Here is a 16,587-nt window from a genome sequence, read left to right on the forward strand (position 1 = left end):
TGGCATTTAGCGCATCATTTGGGGTGGTGCGAAGAGCTCCGCTGATGCATAGGGCGGCAGTCCGCTGGACTTTGCCCAGTTGCTTGGTGATCGCCCTTTTTGATAGGGCCGGCCACCACACCGTAACTCCGTAGAGTAGTATTGGTCTAACTATAGCTTGATATATCCATTGGACTATGCTTGGGATCATTCCCCATCTTAGCCCAATAGCTTTTTTGCATGTGTAGAGTGCAGTCATTGCCTTCTTCACTCTGTCTTTGACATTCAGGTTCCAGCTAAGCTTCTTGTCAATTACCAACCCTAAGTAACTGGCACTGTCGCTAAAGGAGAGCCTGCATCCTTGTAGTATTGGAGGGTTGAGGGGCGGGACCTTGTATTTATTTGTGAATAGTACGAGTTCCGTTTTTGAGGGATTTACTCCCAGACCGCGCGATTCTGTCCAATCCGACAGTTGCGCTAGCTTTGTGGACATTAAGTCGCACAGTGTTTGGGGGTATTTCCCCGAGAAGATAATCGCAACGTCGTCCGCATAGGCCACGACATTGCAGCCCCCACCTTCCAGGTCACATAGAATCTTGTTGACTGCTATGTTCCACAGAAGAGGAGACAGGACACCACCTTGCGGGGTGCCTCTGTTGACATACCTTGACTGGGCGGACGATCCCATCGATGATGTCACCGTCCTGCATGTGAGCAATTGATCAATGAGCATCACCAAGTGACGGTCCACCCCCAGGTCAGTCAGGGCTTCTGTAATGGCGCCCGGTACAACGTTGTTGAAAGCTCCCTCAATATCGAGAAAGGCTATGAGTGAGTACTCTTTGTGATGCAGAGATTTCTCTACCGCTGAGATCACTTCATGAAGAGCCGTTTCCGTGGATTTTCCTTTCCGGTAGGCATGCTGTGCGCCTGACAGCAACTGAGGGTGTATAGTTGTCCTCAGTTGCAGCCCGACGAGTCTCTCAAAGGTTTTGAGAAGGAAGGACGATAGGCTGATTGGTCTAAAGTCTTTTGCAGCTGAGTGCGAGGCTTTCCCAGCTTTGGGAATGAAGACTATCTTTGCCTTAAGCCATGTTCGCGGGATTGTACCCACAGCCAGTATCTTCTTGAAGATACCTTGTAGCCAGTTGATGGCCGTATCCCCGGCCTTCTGAAGTTGGGCCGGGATTACCTGGTCTGGGCCTGGCGATTTGAACGGGTTGAAGCTGTTTATTGCCCAGCTTATGTTACCTTTTGTGAGGATGTGATCCATCGAGGTTACCGGTCCCTCTCCTGGAAGATGTGCCGTCTCGATGGTTGTGCACCCTGGAAAATGTGTGTCTAGTAGAATCTGCAGGGACTCCTCACTGGAGTTAGTCCACGTGCCGTCATTCCTTTTAAGATACCCTACCGAGGGGTTAGTTTTTGAGAGAATCTTGCGAAGCTTTGCGGCCTCTGACGTTTCCTCAATTGCCGAGCAAAATTTTTGCCAAGAGGCCCTTTTTGCTTTCCTTGTTTCCTTTTTATATAGTGACAGACTGATTTTGTAGTCTGCCCAGTGGCTCTCCTCGTTCGCGCTTTTGGCCCTGTTGAAGAGGGTCCTGCAGCTTTTACGTAGGATGTCTATTTGTTTTGACCACCAGGGGGGTTTCTTTTTCCCCCTAGGTTTGTTAGAGGGGCACGCTGCCGCGAAGGCTTTGTTGCATGCCTCTGTGAACCTATTCACTAGGCGATCTAGGTCGTCTCTTGTGTCAGGGCATGATGGTGCTTTGGAGGGGAGTAAGTCCTCCAGGGCTGAGCTATATTTTTCCCAGTTGGCTTTCCTGGGATTAATATAGTCCTTAGGTTTCGGACACTCGAGGGATAGTGTGGTCTCGATGTATCTGTGGTCAGAGAAAGAGTGGACGTTACACACATCCACTTTTACCACAAATCTAATATACCCCAATACTCATTTTGAGTATCGGGTATAATTAACAATGCTCAATCCTTCTTGGGTCCCATTAAAACGTAATTTCCAACTATTGAAGATATGGGCGACTTTGTCCGGTCGCTGACTCAGATCTGAGACTCCACTGCTTGGACGGTCCTAGCTCGTAAACTGTGCTGAATACTGACTATTCAGTCCCTGTCGGAATGTTTCCTCCCCTTCTCTGTCCCTATTTTGTTGGACCGGATTATCCGCTTCCCCACGTCTATTCCCTTGAGGAATGCTATTGCCAGTCTCTTGGAAATGTGCTGCTATGCTGGACTGAATGATTTGAGCCATTTTGTCCGTGAGCTGGGCTACCACCTCGTTTTGCATCGTGCTGATGGCCTGTGTAACCATGCTACTAACTCTTTCAGCGGTTATGGCTGCTGCATCGTTTTGCCTGGCCTGGGACCTGGTATTATGAGGAGTACTTCTTTCGACGCATAGCGTCTTGCATGTGGGACAGGTAGTATGGGTCTTGACATGTGACTCAATACAAGTTTTGTGAAACTCGTGGCTGCACTTTGTTTTCAATGTAGGAGCCGAAGCCAAAGTTTTCCCACACAACTGGCATTTTGGCGCCGGAGCCGGTTCAGGCTCGTTATCGGGGTTCTCCATTGTAAAAAAAATAAATCAAACTTAATTGCTAACTGTCCTGACAAAAATATGTCCCACAAAAACTACACGACAAAACCTAAACACTTACTTATCAAACGCAGACAAAACCAAAGTTAAAAATGTGTTAATAGTAAAACTAAATTAAGTATTCTAGTTAAAAGTCAGATAACTTATGCTAGCAAACCTAAGATGACCTAAAAATTCAAAAATAATAAGTAATTGTACGTGAACTCAAATTGCAAAGAGAACTGATTCCTCGTGTTATAATTCATAGCTTCCTACGTTGCCAACTTAGGGTCAATGGCCCAGCAAACGGCACAGCTGTTCTCAAGTCTCGCTTCCCTTGTACAGCGAGAGAGCTAGCAAATCAACAGCCCTACCAAATAACACACATGGAATGTAAACCTCAAGAATAGAACGCAAAGAATATGATACGATAAAATAAAGTCATAAAAATTGTTGCCTTACGCATAGCTAATCCCCATGCGAAACGGACCCTATGCTAATTGAGACCCCAATTCCTAAGCACAAAAGAAAATGAAAAGAATGTGTAGGCGCGCAGACGCCTTGCACTTGTCGCTGTCTAATCAAAACCAACAACAACTGCATGCGCGAGCCGTGGCCAGCTGCTGCTTTGATTCGCGCCGCTGTCGTCCAAACATCTCGGCTCGGCACTCTACACTTGAAATGAGCATGCTGCTTCTGATTTCACTCGTGGCCAACGGAATTCTATAATCAAGATTAATCCGAGTATGTCCAACGCGCTAAAGCTCATCAGCAGCAATGGCTAAGCCTTCCGCACAGTCCTTCAGCCGTGGGCAGTGTTCCGTAAGTAAACGAGATTCCCTCTGCAGTCCTATGCGCCCGAAAGACCATGTTTAAGACTCCTGCCTCAGAAAAAGTAGGGTATTATTAAGATCGATGCACTTTTCGAAACGCTCCTCAGACGTGGCCGGATGAAAAGTCAAAACTTCTGCTTCCGTTTTCCGAATCGTCTGACAAGCCCTCTACTTGGTGTTGAGAAAAGAAGATATTCTTGAGCAATGACCACTTCCAGAGAAACAATTTTGGTCAATGCCGTCTATGCTGAATCGGGAAGTTTTAAAGACAAAAAAAACGAGGGGGAACGTTGTGAGTTGCTGCGGACACCGCAACTCTACAGTTATACCCGATACTAATTCAGTATGGCTTTCCTCCGGCAGACGCTGCTAATTTTAAACGACACGACAAAGAGTGCGTGCGAGAGAGACAGAAAATCAGTCTGAGCGTGACGTCGGGCGCTGCGTAGCCAGTGCAAATTGATTTGTTCCTTTTGGCTATAAAAATTATCTGATCTGGTCCAGATTCAGCAATCTGATAGATATGGTCGTTATCTATGATTCTGCGTTTTTAGTTTTCTCGAATGTGCAATATTGTGGATGCAACAGATTTTCGTCCTTTGTGTGGGCGGAAAAAGGTGGGGCGAAATTTTGAGATAAACGTTTTATAGTGAAATCTAACAGGAGTGCGGATACCAAATTTGGTTACTCTAGCCTTAATAGTCTCTGAGATTTGTGAATATCCCCAGATTTTCATCCTTTGCGGGGGCGGAAGGGGGTGTGGCAAAATTTTGAAACAAACTCGTCTCGGTCCGAATTATTAGGAGTGTGGATACCAAATTTGGTTGCTCTAGCTTTTATAGTCTCTGAGATCTAGGCGCTAATGTTTTACTCTAAGCAAAGCCGCCTATGCTACGTGTGTGTTAGAGAGAGACAGGGCGAGAAAAATGAAATTGTTTTCTTGATTCTGGCTATAATAATTATACGATCTGGTTCAGATTTTGCACTCTAGAAGATATAGTCATCTTCTACGATTCTGCGTTTTTAGTTTTCTCGTATCGTCGAAATTGTGGATGCCACAGATTTTCGCTCTTTGTGGGGGCGGAAGTGGGCGGGGCAAAGTTTTGAAATATTCTTGTAGCAGTGACATATCACAGAAGTCTGGATCCAAAACATCGTTGCTCTCGCTCTTATAGTATTTGAGCACTAGGCGCTGAAGGGGACGGACAGACGGACAGACGGACGGACAGACGGACAGACGGACAGACAGACATGGCTCAATCGACTCGGCTATTGATGCTGATCAAGAATATATATACTTTATGGGGTCGGAAACGATTCCTTTTGGACGTTACACACATCCACTTTTACCACAAATCTAATATACCCCAATACTCATTTTGAGTATCGGGTATAAAAACAGGGGATTATTTTATATACATACGTGTTGTGTATAACTAGTATTTTGGGAGCTCCGAGTAGCGTGGGGGCGTGGACCAGAGCACGCTGGAGTTGCGCTTCAGCTGGCTGGGATCGATGTTGGGGAAAATCAGTTTCAGGTCCGGAGTGGTGGGGGCCACCGAGAAGAAGCTGTCGATGACATCGGTGGGACAGTGGCTCTGCATGGCAATCGCTTCGCCGCGTACATGGCTTGAAAATGGGTCACAAAATTTTAGATTAGATCAGACACTGGCTAAAGAAAACGCTAACTTACTGCGACTCCAGGTGGGTGCTGGCGGACGCTTGTGGGTGACCTTGCCCTCGTCATCGGTGGCTCGTGCAGCATGTCCCATGTGTATTTTGTCTTCGGCGGCGGTGGCAGAATCTTCTTCTTGGCCCCGGTCAACTGTACCAGCTTCTTAGTCAGTATGGCTCTCCTCTGGCAGACGCCGCTAATATTGAACGACACGACAAAGAGTGCGTGCGAGAAACACAGAAAATCAGTCTTAGCGTGACGTCGGGCGCTGCTTAGCCACTGCAAATTGATTTGTTCCTTTTGGCTATAATAATGATCTGATCTGATCCAGATTCAGCAATCTGATAGATCTATGATCTATGATTATCTATGATTCTGCGTTTTTAGTTTTCTCGAATCTGCAATATTGTGGATGCCACAGATTTTCGCCCTTTGTGGGGGCGGAAGTGGACGGGGCAAAGTTTTGAAATATTCTTGTAGCAGTGACATATCACAGAAGTCTGGATCCAAAACATCGTTGCTCTCGCTCTTATAGTCTTTGAGCACTAGGCGCTGATAGGGACGGACAGACGGACGGACTGACAGACGGACAGACAAACAGACAGACAGGGCTCAATCGACTCGGCTATTGATGCTGATCAAGAATATATATACTTTATGGGGTCGGAAACGATTCCTTCTGGACGTTACACACATCCACTTTTACCACAAATCTAATATACCCCAATACTCATTTTGTGTATCGGGTATAAAAATGTAATGGGAAGTTTTATTTGATGTTTACAAGCGTACTTTAAGCATTTACTCAGAGTCGCCTCTTCACCTGAACCCACTTAATCTACCAATAAAACCCTCAATTGAAACAGCTCAACAGCCTGAGTTAAGCCGATGAAGAATAACCCTCAGTTCCGAACTCATAATTTTATCCGATTGATGAATCACTTTCCTTCAAGGCTAGATAATTTTAATTTTTTCCGACCTCATAAAGTATTTATATTCTTGATCAGCATCAATAGCCGAATGGATTTAGCCATGTATGTATGTCCGTCTGTGCGAACCGATGAGCGCCTAGATCCCAGAGACTTTAAAGGCTAGAGAAACTTAATTTTGTATCCAGTATCTAGTTAAATGATACGAGAAAACTAAAAGCGCAGAATTATTGAGAATAACCGTATCTACCAGATCTACAAATCTGGGAAAACGGTTCCCTTACCGCGTCCACATGTCCCACTTCCTGCCATGAGCATTATCTAGCTATTGTGTGGGATCCCGATCATGGTAGCGTCTCTCGCGTGAGCTCCTAACCGGCGTGGACTTTCTGCACTCGCATCGCATCATATCATCCTTCGAAATAAATATGAATCAAGCTTATGTTTAAATCTCTGTTGTTGCCATAGATCAGCAGTGGCCCCAAATCCATCCTAAGTTTCAGTGTACTCCTTCGCCAAATTTTTGCGCGGGTCAATGCTGTCCCACAGCACAGGGCATTGGCAGCATTCCCTTTCCTAACAAACATGCAGCTCGTCGAGGATTAAAACGAACGGCTCATTCGCATAAAGTTGAAGTAAATAAAAGAAACGAACCTTTTGTTCGAGAATCTTCTTTAGTCTGTGTTGAACTTGTTGACTTCCGGTCTGCCGCAGCAACTCCAACACCTAGACGCCGCCGCCCCTTCACTCCTGGACAGCCCTTACCTGGCCGCAGGTCCCTGGCCAGCATCCCCTCTATCCCGTCGATGGAGTGCCCTGGTGGCCTGGTCTGCCACCACACATCCCATGTGGGAGCCACCACCAGCAGCAGCAGATGAACACAAAGCATTCCATCAACGATATCCTGGGAGGACGCTCTGGAGGAAGCAGAAGCAGGAACCAACAGCAGACGCCCCAGCAATTGCAACTGCAAGACCAGCAGGCACTCACGGTAGCACCGACGTCGCCTCTCCAAAAACTGGGGCACGACTCGGAACGGCACACGGCAGGGCTTCCCCCCTGCTGAAAATATTGCTGTCTTCCCCCGGACCAAACGTGTGTGCAAACAATTAAGCAAGACTCGAATGCCGGTGAGAGAGCCACACAAAAGGCTGATCTGCGACGGAGTACGAACTTATTACAACACATTGGAATTCGATCTCCCGTTCACAGATTGCAGGAGGCATGAGGGAGGTACTTGATCTCTTTCCTGGAGAGCCCAAGGAGAGGTGGCCCACGAGTGGCCGTCCTGCGGCGCGGGATAAGAAAAAATTAAACTATAGTAGGAATCGAATTGCTATACCAAAGTATCGCACAACACGGTGAACATACCAGCCGTGGCCCACGCACTGCCCGCAGTACCCACTGCAGCAACAGCAGGAGCTACAAAGCCACATGCCAGAGCCACTGCTCGCAGAATACGTGTGAAAATATTTATATTTAATTTAATTTAATTGAATTACTATTCAAATTCTGTTATCCAAGCAGATTTGAAACGATTTTAAAAAAGACGAGGGGGAACGTTGTGAGTTGCTGCGGACACCGCAACTCTACAGTTATACCCGATACTTAGTCAGTATGGCTCTCCTCCGGCAGACGCCGCTAATATTAAACGACACGACAAAGAGTGCGTGCGAGATAGACAGAAAATCAGTCTGAGCGTGACGTCGGGCGCTGCGTAGCCAGTGCAAATTGATTTGTTCCTTTTGGGTATAAAAATGATCCGATCTGATCCAGATTCAGCATTCTGATAGAAATGGTCATTATATATGATTCTGCGTTTTTAGTTTTCTCGAATCTGCAATATTGTGGATGCAACAGATTTTCGTCCTTTGTGGGGGCGGAAGGGGGTGGGGCGAATTTCTGAGATATACGTTTTATAGTGAGATCTAACAGAAGTGCGGATACCAAATTTGGTTACTCTAGCCTTAATAGTCTCTGAGATTTGTGGATGCCCCAGATTTTCGTCCTTTGCGGGGGCGGAAGGGAGTGTGGCGAAATTTGGACACGAAACGGTCAAGGTCCGATATCACAGGAGTGTGGATAACAAATTTGGTTGCTCTGGCTCTGATAGGTTCTGAGATCCTTGAACTCATATTTTGCAATTGACAAAACCGACCATGAAACCTGTGTGTTAGAGAGAGACAGAGCGAGAAAGAATGAAATTGTTTTCTTGATTCTGGCTATAATAATTATACGATCTGGTTGAGATTTTACACTCTAGAACATATCGTCGTCCTCTACGATTCTGCGTTTTTGGCTTTATCGTATCTTTAAAAATGTGGATGCCACAGATTTTCGTCCTTTGTGGGGGCGGAAGTGGGCGGGGCGAAGTTTTGAAATATTTTTGTAGCAGTGACATATCACAGAAGTCTGGATCCAAAACATCGTTGCTCTCGCTCTTATAGTCTTTGAGCACTAGGCGCTGAAGGGGACGGACAGACGGACGGACGGACGGACGGACGGACGGACAGACGGACAGACATACAGGGCTCAATCGACTCGGCTATTGATGCTGATCAAGAATATATATACTTTATGGGGTCGGAAACGATTCCATCTGGACGTTACACACATCCACTTTTACCACAAATCTAATATACCCCAATACTCATTTTGAGTATCGGGTATAAAAAGGTTTGCTATACCATTATCCGTATTAGCGCTTAAGCTGCCCAGGTTCATAACGGAAGGAAGAGAGCTCGTTGACCTTTTGGACTTTATAAAATGCCAAAAAGACCTGGGATTGACTTAAAGTTCCCTCTCAACGTCGGCAATATATTGGTTATACAAAAATTTGCCTAAAAAAGCAAACTCCCTCTTATGTTGCACATACCTTGCCCAATCTAAACGGTCCCGGGTCTTACCAAATCGTTTAAAGTACTTATTACGAAGATTCTTATATTTCATAAGACCCTTCGTTACCACGGCAGTCTATAGGAGCCATGCACCCTTTTGGAAGCATTGTTACCAATAATACGACGGACCGTATGCAGGAAAACATTATAGGACGTGTCTACACTAGGATGCGAGAGAACAGAAGCCCAATTAACATTTAACATATTATCCCTAATAGCATCATTTTGAATTTACCGAAATTTTGTCTGGCGTCATTCGAGTCTGTGCGGTGGCATTCTGCTTTAGTAAACACATTTCTCATCCTAAATTATCTTTACAACTGGAAAACCTTGAAGGAACTTATTTGCAATATAAAGTAGGTGTTTTTTTGGCCGCACATCAATCAGAATCAACTTGTTTTGTGCTTTGAGGCATGAGTCAAATCAAGCACACAAAATTATCATTGTGCAATTTGTGCCAACACGAGAGGCGTCACTTATCTGTGCGGAGGCATTTTCCTTGAGCAACACATTGTGCAATCGAAATCCTGCACACATCAAATAAATTCCTTCCATTCGCGAATACAAGACCCATTCCTATTGGCTATGGTTGACCCAACCTCCATCAAGGGAGAGATCCTTGAGATGACTGGCGAGCATGTGGAGCAGCTCCATTCAATGTGGTCCCTCATGTTCGAGCCGAAGACATGCGAGGACTTTCTGCACAAACTCAAGGCGCACGCGGATAATTTCTATACGGATCTGCTGACCGAGTCGTGGGAGAAGCAGGCGGCCATCCTGGATGACATAGCCGCACTCCGAGCCGAGGCCAGCGACCTCACCCGACTCCTCCATGAGACGGTGGACATTGGTCAGAGGCCCGACGATGTGCCACTGATCATATGGCAGCTGAAGCTGGACAAAAGCATTGAGCATCTGCGCGAGGAGCTCTCGAAACGTCGGGCGGAGATCGGGGAGCTGCTGCTCCAGCAGGAGCAGCTCTGCGAAGAGCTGGGCGCACTGCCGCTCCCTCTACTGGCGGACCCGCTGCCCCTGCCCGATGAGATGGACGGCTTTCGCGACCATCTCGACAACCTGCGCTCTCAGCGCGCAGTGCGCCAGACGGAGCTGGACCAGCTGCGCAAGGCCATCAAGCATGACATGAAGATGCTCGAGCTGATGCCCCAGACCGATGCAGAGGATCGCCTACTGAACGATCTGAGCCACAATCTAACACCAGAGACACTAGAGCGGCTGCGGCAGATGCGCAACAGTTATGCCGAGCAGATCCAGGAGCTGCGCTCCAAAATCCATGACATGCGCGAGAAGATCTACGTTCTGTGGGATCGCCTCCAGGAGACGGACGAAAGCGCCATGCGACGAGTGCGCGAGTGCACCGAGAATACGCAGCGCACCTATGACATCCTCCATTCGGAGCTGCAGCGCTGCCAGGCACTGCGCAGCCAGAACCCCAAGACGTTCATCGAGCAGCTGCGCGTCGAGATAAGCAAGTGGTGGGATCTAACGCTCAAGAGCCAGCAGGAGCGCAAGCGTTTCTCCAACTACTACAATAAGTATTACAACGAAGACCTGTTGGAGCTGCACGAGCTGGAGCTGGATGATCTGAAGAGCTTCTACACGTGCAACAAGGAGATTTTCGATCTGTACGAGAGCCGTGCAGAACTTTGGTCCCGCATGCAGGCTCTAGAGGCAAAGGCCAACGAGCCGAATCGTTTCAAAAATCGTGGCGGCCAGCTCCTTAAAGAGGAAAAGGAACGCAAAGCCATCTCGAAGCTGCCCAAGATTGAGCAGCAGATCACTGAACTGGTGCACGCCTATGAGGTGCAATCGCATGGCCCGTTTCTGGTTTATGGCGAGAACATACTGGAGCTGATGGCTGGCGAATGGGAGAACTATCGGCAGGCCAAGCAGAGCTCGGCCCGCAAGAAGGCCCCGCCCACCACGAGGACGGGCAGCAGCAGCAAATTGATGATGCCACCGCCGACTGCCGGTTCAACAGCCCCTCGCACGCCCCGAACTTTGAAGAACATGTCCTCAATGTCGACCTCGACAATGTCGTTGCGCAAGACCCCAACAATCCAGCTGATCACTCCCAATATGACCAAGAGCACTGGGAATCTGCACAAGCGACTAAATCCATCAGCAGCCGCCAGCTCTTCGGGGTATCGGCTGGCCAACAGCCAGCTGAAGGCGTCCAAGTCGCCACTAAGGCGGGTCCGCGTCCTGGACAACACATTGCGTCGCAGCGGGGGATTGGGCAGACGCAGCCTTGGCACACGCTCGAAAAAGAAGCCACGCACAAAATCAGCGGTGCCGGATACAAGATCGCCCAGCGATTCCGAGTATATGACCGATGAGACCACTGAAAATGACCGCGAAGCCGGGATCTCCTATGACGAATTTGTGCCCACGAGTCGCTCCTCAGTGCTGCCCGTCGGCGGGGCTCAGCATCAGCGCAATCGCGTGGCTGTGCCACGAATTCGCCATGTCCTCGTAAACCACAATTCGGTGGCGTCGGCCGCCAACACTCCGTCAAAGCAGGCGGTCAATCAGGAGGAGAGGCCTCGATTTGGCAATCAATTGAAGCTCCCGTCGCCACGTGAAAGTCGCATGTGGCCGAATCCACGATGAGATTATCTATCGAAATTACTACTAAAATGTACCTATATTTTTGGAATTTGGAATTTTTATTTGCGTTTTATGTTTGATTTTATTTTATGTACCTTTATCTGTTTATCTCTGTTTCATTTATTTTCGATGTTGGCCCAATAAAAATTAAATTATCTTCAAGAAGGACAACCGAACCACACAAGCATTCAGGCTTACACTAGAAAAGAAGCATTCATAATATGGTTCCGCCCAGGGCGAATAAAAATGGAAATTGACTAAGAATTCCAACGGCATATGATGCATGTCACATTCCGCGATGGGGAGTTCGCAACATGTAACATGGCAATCTATATCCGAACTAACAAAAATTAAGTCTAAAATCTTATTAAGCCTATTAAAAACATTATTTACTTGGGATAAGCCCATACTAAAACAGTCATCTAGGAAAAGAATCTCGTTCGGCAAATGTACATTACTAGGTATCATAGCCGACGATTGCGGATCGCCGGACCATACCAACGAACCCAAATTGAATTGAGCACGCCGGCGGCTTTAATAGTTCTTAAGCAGTTGGGTATTAGTGTCAGAGGGAATCAAGTGGAATGGAAGTGGTATCGTGCGGTATCTTGCATTACTTTTCGCAAATACATTTATTTAATTTAAACTTCATTTATATTTCCATAGAACAAAACAGAAAGAACGAGGGGGAACGTTGTGAGTTGCTGTGGAGACCGCAACTCTACAGTTATACCCGATACTAAGTCAGTATGGCTCTCCTCCGGCAGACGCCGCTAATATTAAACGACACGACAAGGAGTGCGTGCGAGAGAGACAGAAAATCAGTCTGAGCGTGACGTCGGGTGCTGCGTAGCCAGTGCAAATTGATTTGTTCCTTTTGGCTATAAAAATGATCTGATCTGATCCAGATTCAGCAATCTGATATATATGATCATTATCTATGATTCTGCGTTTTTAGTTTTCTCGTATCCTCAATATTGTGGATGCAACAGATTTTCGTTCTTTGTGTGGGCGGAAGGAGGTGGGGCGAAATTTTGAGATATACGTTTTATAGTGAGATCTAACAGGAGTGCGGATACCAAATTTGGTTACTCTAGCCTTAATAGTCTCTGAGATTCGTGAATATCCCCAGATTTTCATCCTTTGCGGGGGCGGAAGGGGGTGTCGTGAAATTTTGAAACAAATTCGTCTCGGTCCGATATATTAGGAGTGTGGATACCAAATTTGGTTGCTCTAGCTTTTATAGTCTCTGAGATCTAGGCGCTAATGTTTTACTCTAAGCAAAGCCGCCTGTGCTACGTGTGTGTTAGAGAGAGACAGGACGAGAAAAAATGAAATTGTTTTCTTGATTCTGGCTATAATAATTATACGATCTGGTTCAGATTTTGCACTCTAGAAGATATAGTCATCTTCTACGATTCTGCGTTTTTAGTTTTCTCGTATCGTCGAAATTGTGGATGCCACAGGTTTTCGCTCTTTGTGGTTGCGGAAGTGGGCGGGGCAAAGTTTTGAAATATTCTTGTAGCAGTGACATATCACAGAAGTCTGGATCCAAAACATCGTTGCTCTCGCTCTTATAGTCTTTGAGCACTAGGCGCTGAAGGGGACGGACAGACGGACAGACGGACGGACGGACAGACGGACAGACAGACATGGCTCAATCGACTCGGCTATTGATGCTGATCAAGAATATATATACTTTATAGGGTCGGAAACGATTCCTTTTGGACGTTACACACATCCACTTTTACCACAAATCTAATATACCCCAATACTCATTTTGAGTATCGGGATAATTAAGAACAGAAGTGGACCAAGTGCACTTCCCTGTGGAAGGCCGGAAGTAGCCAAGAATGGGGCCGAAGGCTTTCCATTTATCAATACGACATACTCTCGCCGCTCAAGATACGACCTAAACCAACTGAGCAGGCAGGAATGAATCCCCAACCGATGCAGCTTGGCTATTAAAGCCCAGTGGGAGACTTTGTCAAAGGCTTTAGCAAAGTCAGTATACACAACGTCGACTTGAGAGTGCATTTCAAAGACACGAGTGCAGAAATTACTGAAAGCAATGAGATTAGTGGTTGTTGATCTACCCGGCATAAAACCATGCTGATTTGGGCTAATGTAGGATTTCATGAGGAAGGTGATTTTTCTGGCAATGATTCGCTCTAGAAGTTTTGAAACATTGCTGAGTTTGGCAATTGGTCTATAATTGGAAATGAGATTTTTGGTACCTCTCTTAAAAATTGGCGTAATCGTGGCAGCTTTCCACTTACCAATAAACTGACCCGTTAACAGCGAATTTGTGAATAGAATTTTGAGAGGTTCACAGAACGCTACAACACAGTTGCGAAGCAGGAAGGCAGAAATGCCATCACAGTCGGGTTTATTAGAATTATCGAATTCATCAATTGCCACCAAAATGTCCTCTTCCGATACATCGAGTGTACCAATATTGACCACCGAGGGTATAGAGTTTAAGACATCGAAACTGTGCCAGAAATAAATTTTCAGTGGCTACGCAGCGCCCGACGTCACGCTCAGACTGATTTTCTGTCTCTCTCGCACGCACTCTTTGTCGTGTCGTTTAATATTAGCGGCGTCTGCCGGAGGAGAGCCATACTGACTTAGTATCGGGTATAACCGTAGAGTTGCGGTGTCCGCAGCAACTCACAACGTTCCCCCTCGTTTTTATTTGTTAATATAGAAATAAGTTAGCCTAGCCAGTTAAGGATTTTTTGATTCCGTTGGCGAATAATAAATAAATAAATAAATTCTTGGTCTCTGTGATAAAACAATAAACTGAAAAATTTCGTTGTGATAGCCTTAAACAGATACTGACTAGATTCTGCATTCATTGGCGACTTAGATGACAAATATTTCTTCAATTCTATAATATCCCTTTCCCCAGTGTATGCAGAATGTTGCCCATTCCGTTCCATGTTATGTAATGGTAATGATTGGAACTGCAATGTTCTGCGAAAATTAGCCCTACCATCCCGGCTGAGCCACTTTAATAGCCGAAAGCTGAAGACATTCGGACAGTCGCTAAAAGTGAAATACAAATACAAAAAAAACCGCAATTATTGGGCAATATCAACAAGACACATCCGGACATGCTTGTCGCAGCCGTTTTCTGTCCATCAAAATACTTGGCAGGGTACTCGCCATGTTTGGTCAGTTTAACGTACCCGGACTTGTACTAAATTTTGTATTGATGAGTAACTTTTAATATGTGTTTGATATAGACCATATGTTAGTCAGGTACCCTTTTCCACAGCTTCAAATAGGTTAGGTTAGGTTGACCCGGACGGCCCTCAGAGGGGGCCCCACATAGGCCAGTATGGCCCTTAGTTGTCCGGATGAACCGTCGCGGCAGTGTTTAGTGGGTTTTGAAGTCCTCGAGGATCGAGGTATTTTTCGCATAGGCCAGTAGTTGCTGTGGCGTCCTCTTGGAGGCATCTTCCAGTGATGCCAGCACTGGGCGCCCAGGTATCTCCTCCTTGCCCTTAAGAGAGCAGGACAGTTGCAGATGAGATGTTCTAGGGTTTCGGTTGCCCCAGGTTCGTCACATTTCCTACAACTGTCTCTGTTTGTGATTCCTAGCTTTGTCGCATGCGCCGCAGCCAGGCAGTGTCCCGTTAATATTCCCACTAATAATCTGCAGTCCTTCCGTGGTAGGTGCAGCAGGTAGTGGCTGAGTTTGTCATTGCGTTCCTTGCACATGATTTTCGAGGTTCTGCCGGCGGTGGTACTCCTCCACCTACATTCGGTTTGTGATCCGGCCTGCTTTTCTAGATCGCTTTGCAGCGTTCTGAGGGAGACAGGCACGATCTCGGTTCTCGTATTCGCCAGCCCGACGCCTTCCTTAGCTAGTACGTCCGCCGTCTCGTTCCCTTCGATGCCCTGGTGGCTGGGAATCCAGTAGATCCGCACTGACTTTGTCGTGCTTAGGGTATCTAGTGCCTCCCTGCTCGCCAAGACATTTCTGGAACTGACTGCGGACGACTGCATGGATCTTATCGCCGCTTGGCTGTCGACGAATAGGTTGACCGCATCGTGTGCTCTTTCAGTGAGAAGAGCGACCTCTGCTGCTTTCCTGATGGCAAAAACCTCTGCCTGGAATATGCTACAATGGTCCGGTAGCTTATATGACAGCCTTATCTCAGGGTCTGTACAGTATAGGCCCGCTCCTACTCCTCCGTCCATCTTGGAGCCGTCCGTATATATATTGAGGTGCTCCGTTTGGTCTCTTCCGATTTTCCAGTCTTCAGGTCCCAAGGATGCAGTTGTTTTTACGTCGAGGCATGTTTGGGGGGTCATATAATCAGTTGATCTGTTCATTTCCCTTCCAATTGAACTATGCCCGTATTCTTGTGGCGACATATTTCCTGAAGCGATGAGGCGTTGTGCTGCAGTCAGACGGGCGTGGATGTCTAGGGGTTCGATTCCAAGTAGGGTTTCGAGTGCTTTTGTTGGGGTTGACCTCAGCGCCCCTGTAATACAGAGCAAAGCCTGTCGCTGAGTCCTTTCCATAAGCTTATGATACGTTTTCTTTCCAGTAGCTTGCCACCACACTAAGACTCCATACAGCAGAGTTGGTCGCAGCACCGAGATGTAAATCCAATGCATCAGAGCCGGAGATAGGCCCCATGTGCTGCTGAGCATCTTCTTGGATGCATAAAGCGCAATGGTGGCCTTCTTCACCCTTTCCAATACATTGGGTTTCCATGCCAGTTTACTATCCAGTACTGTGCCCAGGTATTTGACTTGTGTTTTTGGGGTTAGCCTAGTTTGATTGATCTTCGGGGGTGTCCATATCGGTACCTTGTACCTCTTGGTAAAGAGGATGAGGTCCGTCTTGTCCGCGTTGATACTGAGTCCTACTTCTTCCGCCCACTCGTGTATCTCCCTGAGTGTTCGTTGCATTAGTGAGCTGAGGGTCGATGGGCAAACACCCGTAATAAGTATGCTTATGTCGTCCGCATAAGCTGTTATTATTGGGGCCTTCCTTTCGTATCTCTTGATGAGGTCGTCGACCACCAGA

The 16,587-nt window shown here is 46.9% G+C and overlaps 1 protein-coding gene across 1 annotated transcript; it reads right to left on the reverse strand.

The window, feature by feature from the left end:
- Positions 1–4,820: 4,820 nt before the first annotated feature.
- Positions 4,821–5,256, reverse strand: LOC117188179 (inner centromere protein-like). The gene is made up of 2 exons (XM_033391651.1): positions 5,102–5,256; positions 4,821–5,038 (listed from the first exon to the last, which is right to left on the reverse strand). Exons 1-2 carry the CDS (start codon positions 5,178–5,180, stop codon positions 4,845–4,847), a joined length of 273 nt encoding a protein of 90 aa, XP_033247542.1. The 5' UTR covers positions 5,181–5,256; the 3' UTR covers positions 4,821–4,844.
- Positions 5,257–16,587: the final 11,331 nt, after the last annotated feature.

The sequence above is a fragment of the Drosophila miranda genome, chromosome 3 (assembly GCF_003369915.1).
Source record: "Drosophila miranda strain MSH22 chromosome 3, D.miranda_PacBio2.1, whole genome shotgun sequence".
Classification (NCBI taxonomy): domain Eukaryota; kingdom Metazoa; phylum Arthropoda; class Insecta; order Diptera; family Drosophilidae; genus Drosophila; species Drosophila miranda.

Excerpts from the sequence above, each read along its gene's own strand:
- LOC117188179 (XM_033391651.1), bottom strand. The coding sequence starts at position 5,180 with ATGGGACATGCTGCACGAGCCACCGATGACGAGGGCAAGGTCACCCAC. Across the intron at positions 5,039-5,101 it reads AGCACCCACCTGGAGTCGCA|GCCATGTACGCGGCGAAGCG; the intron begins GTAAGTTAGCGT and ends ACCCATTTTCAA.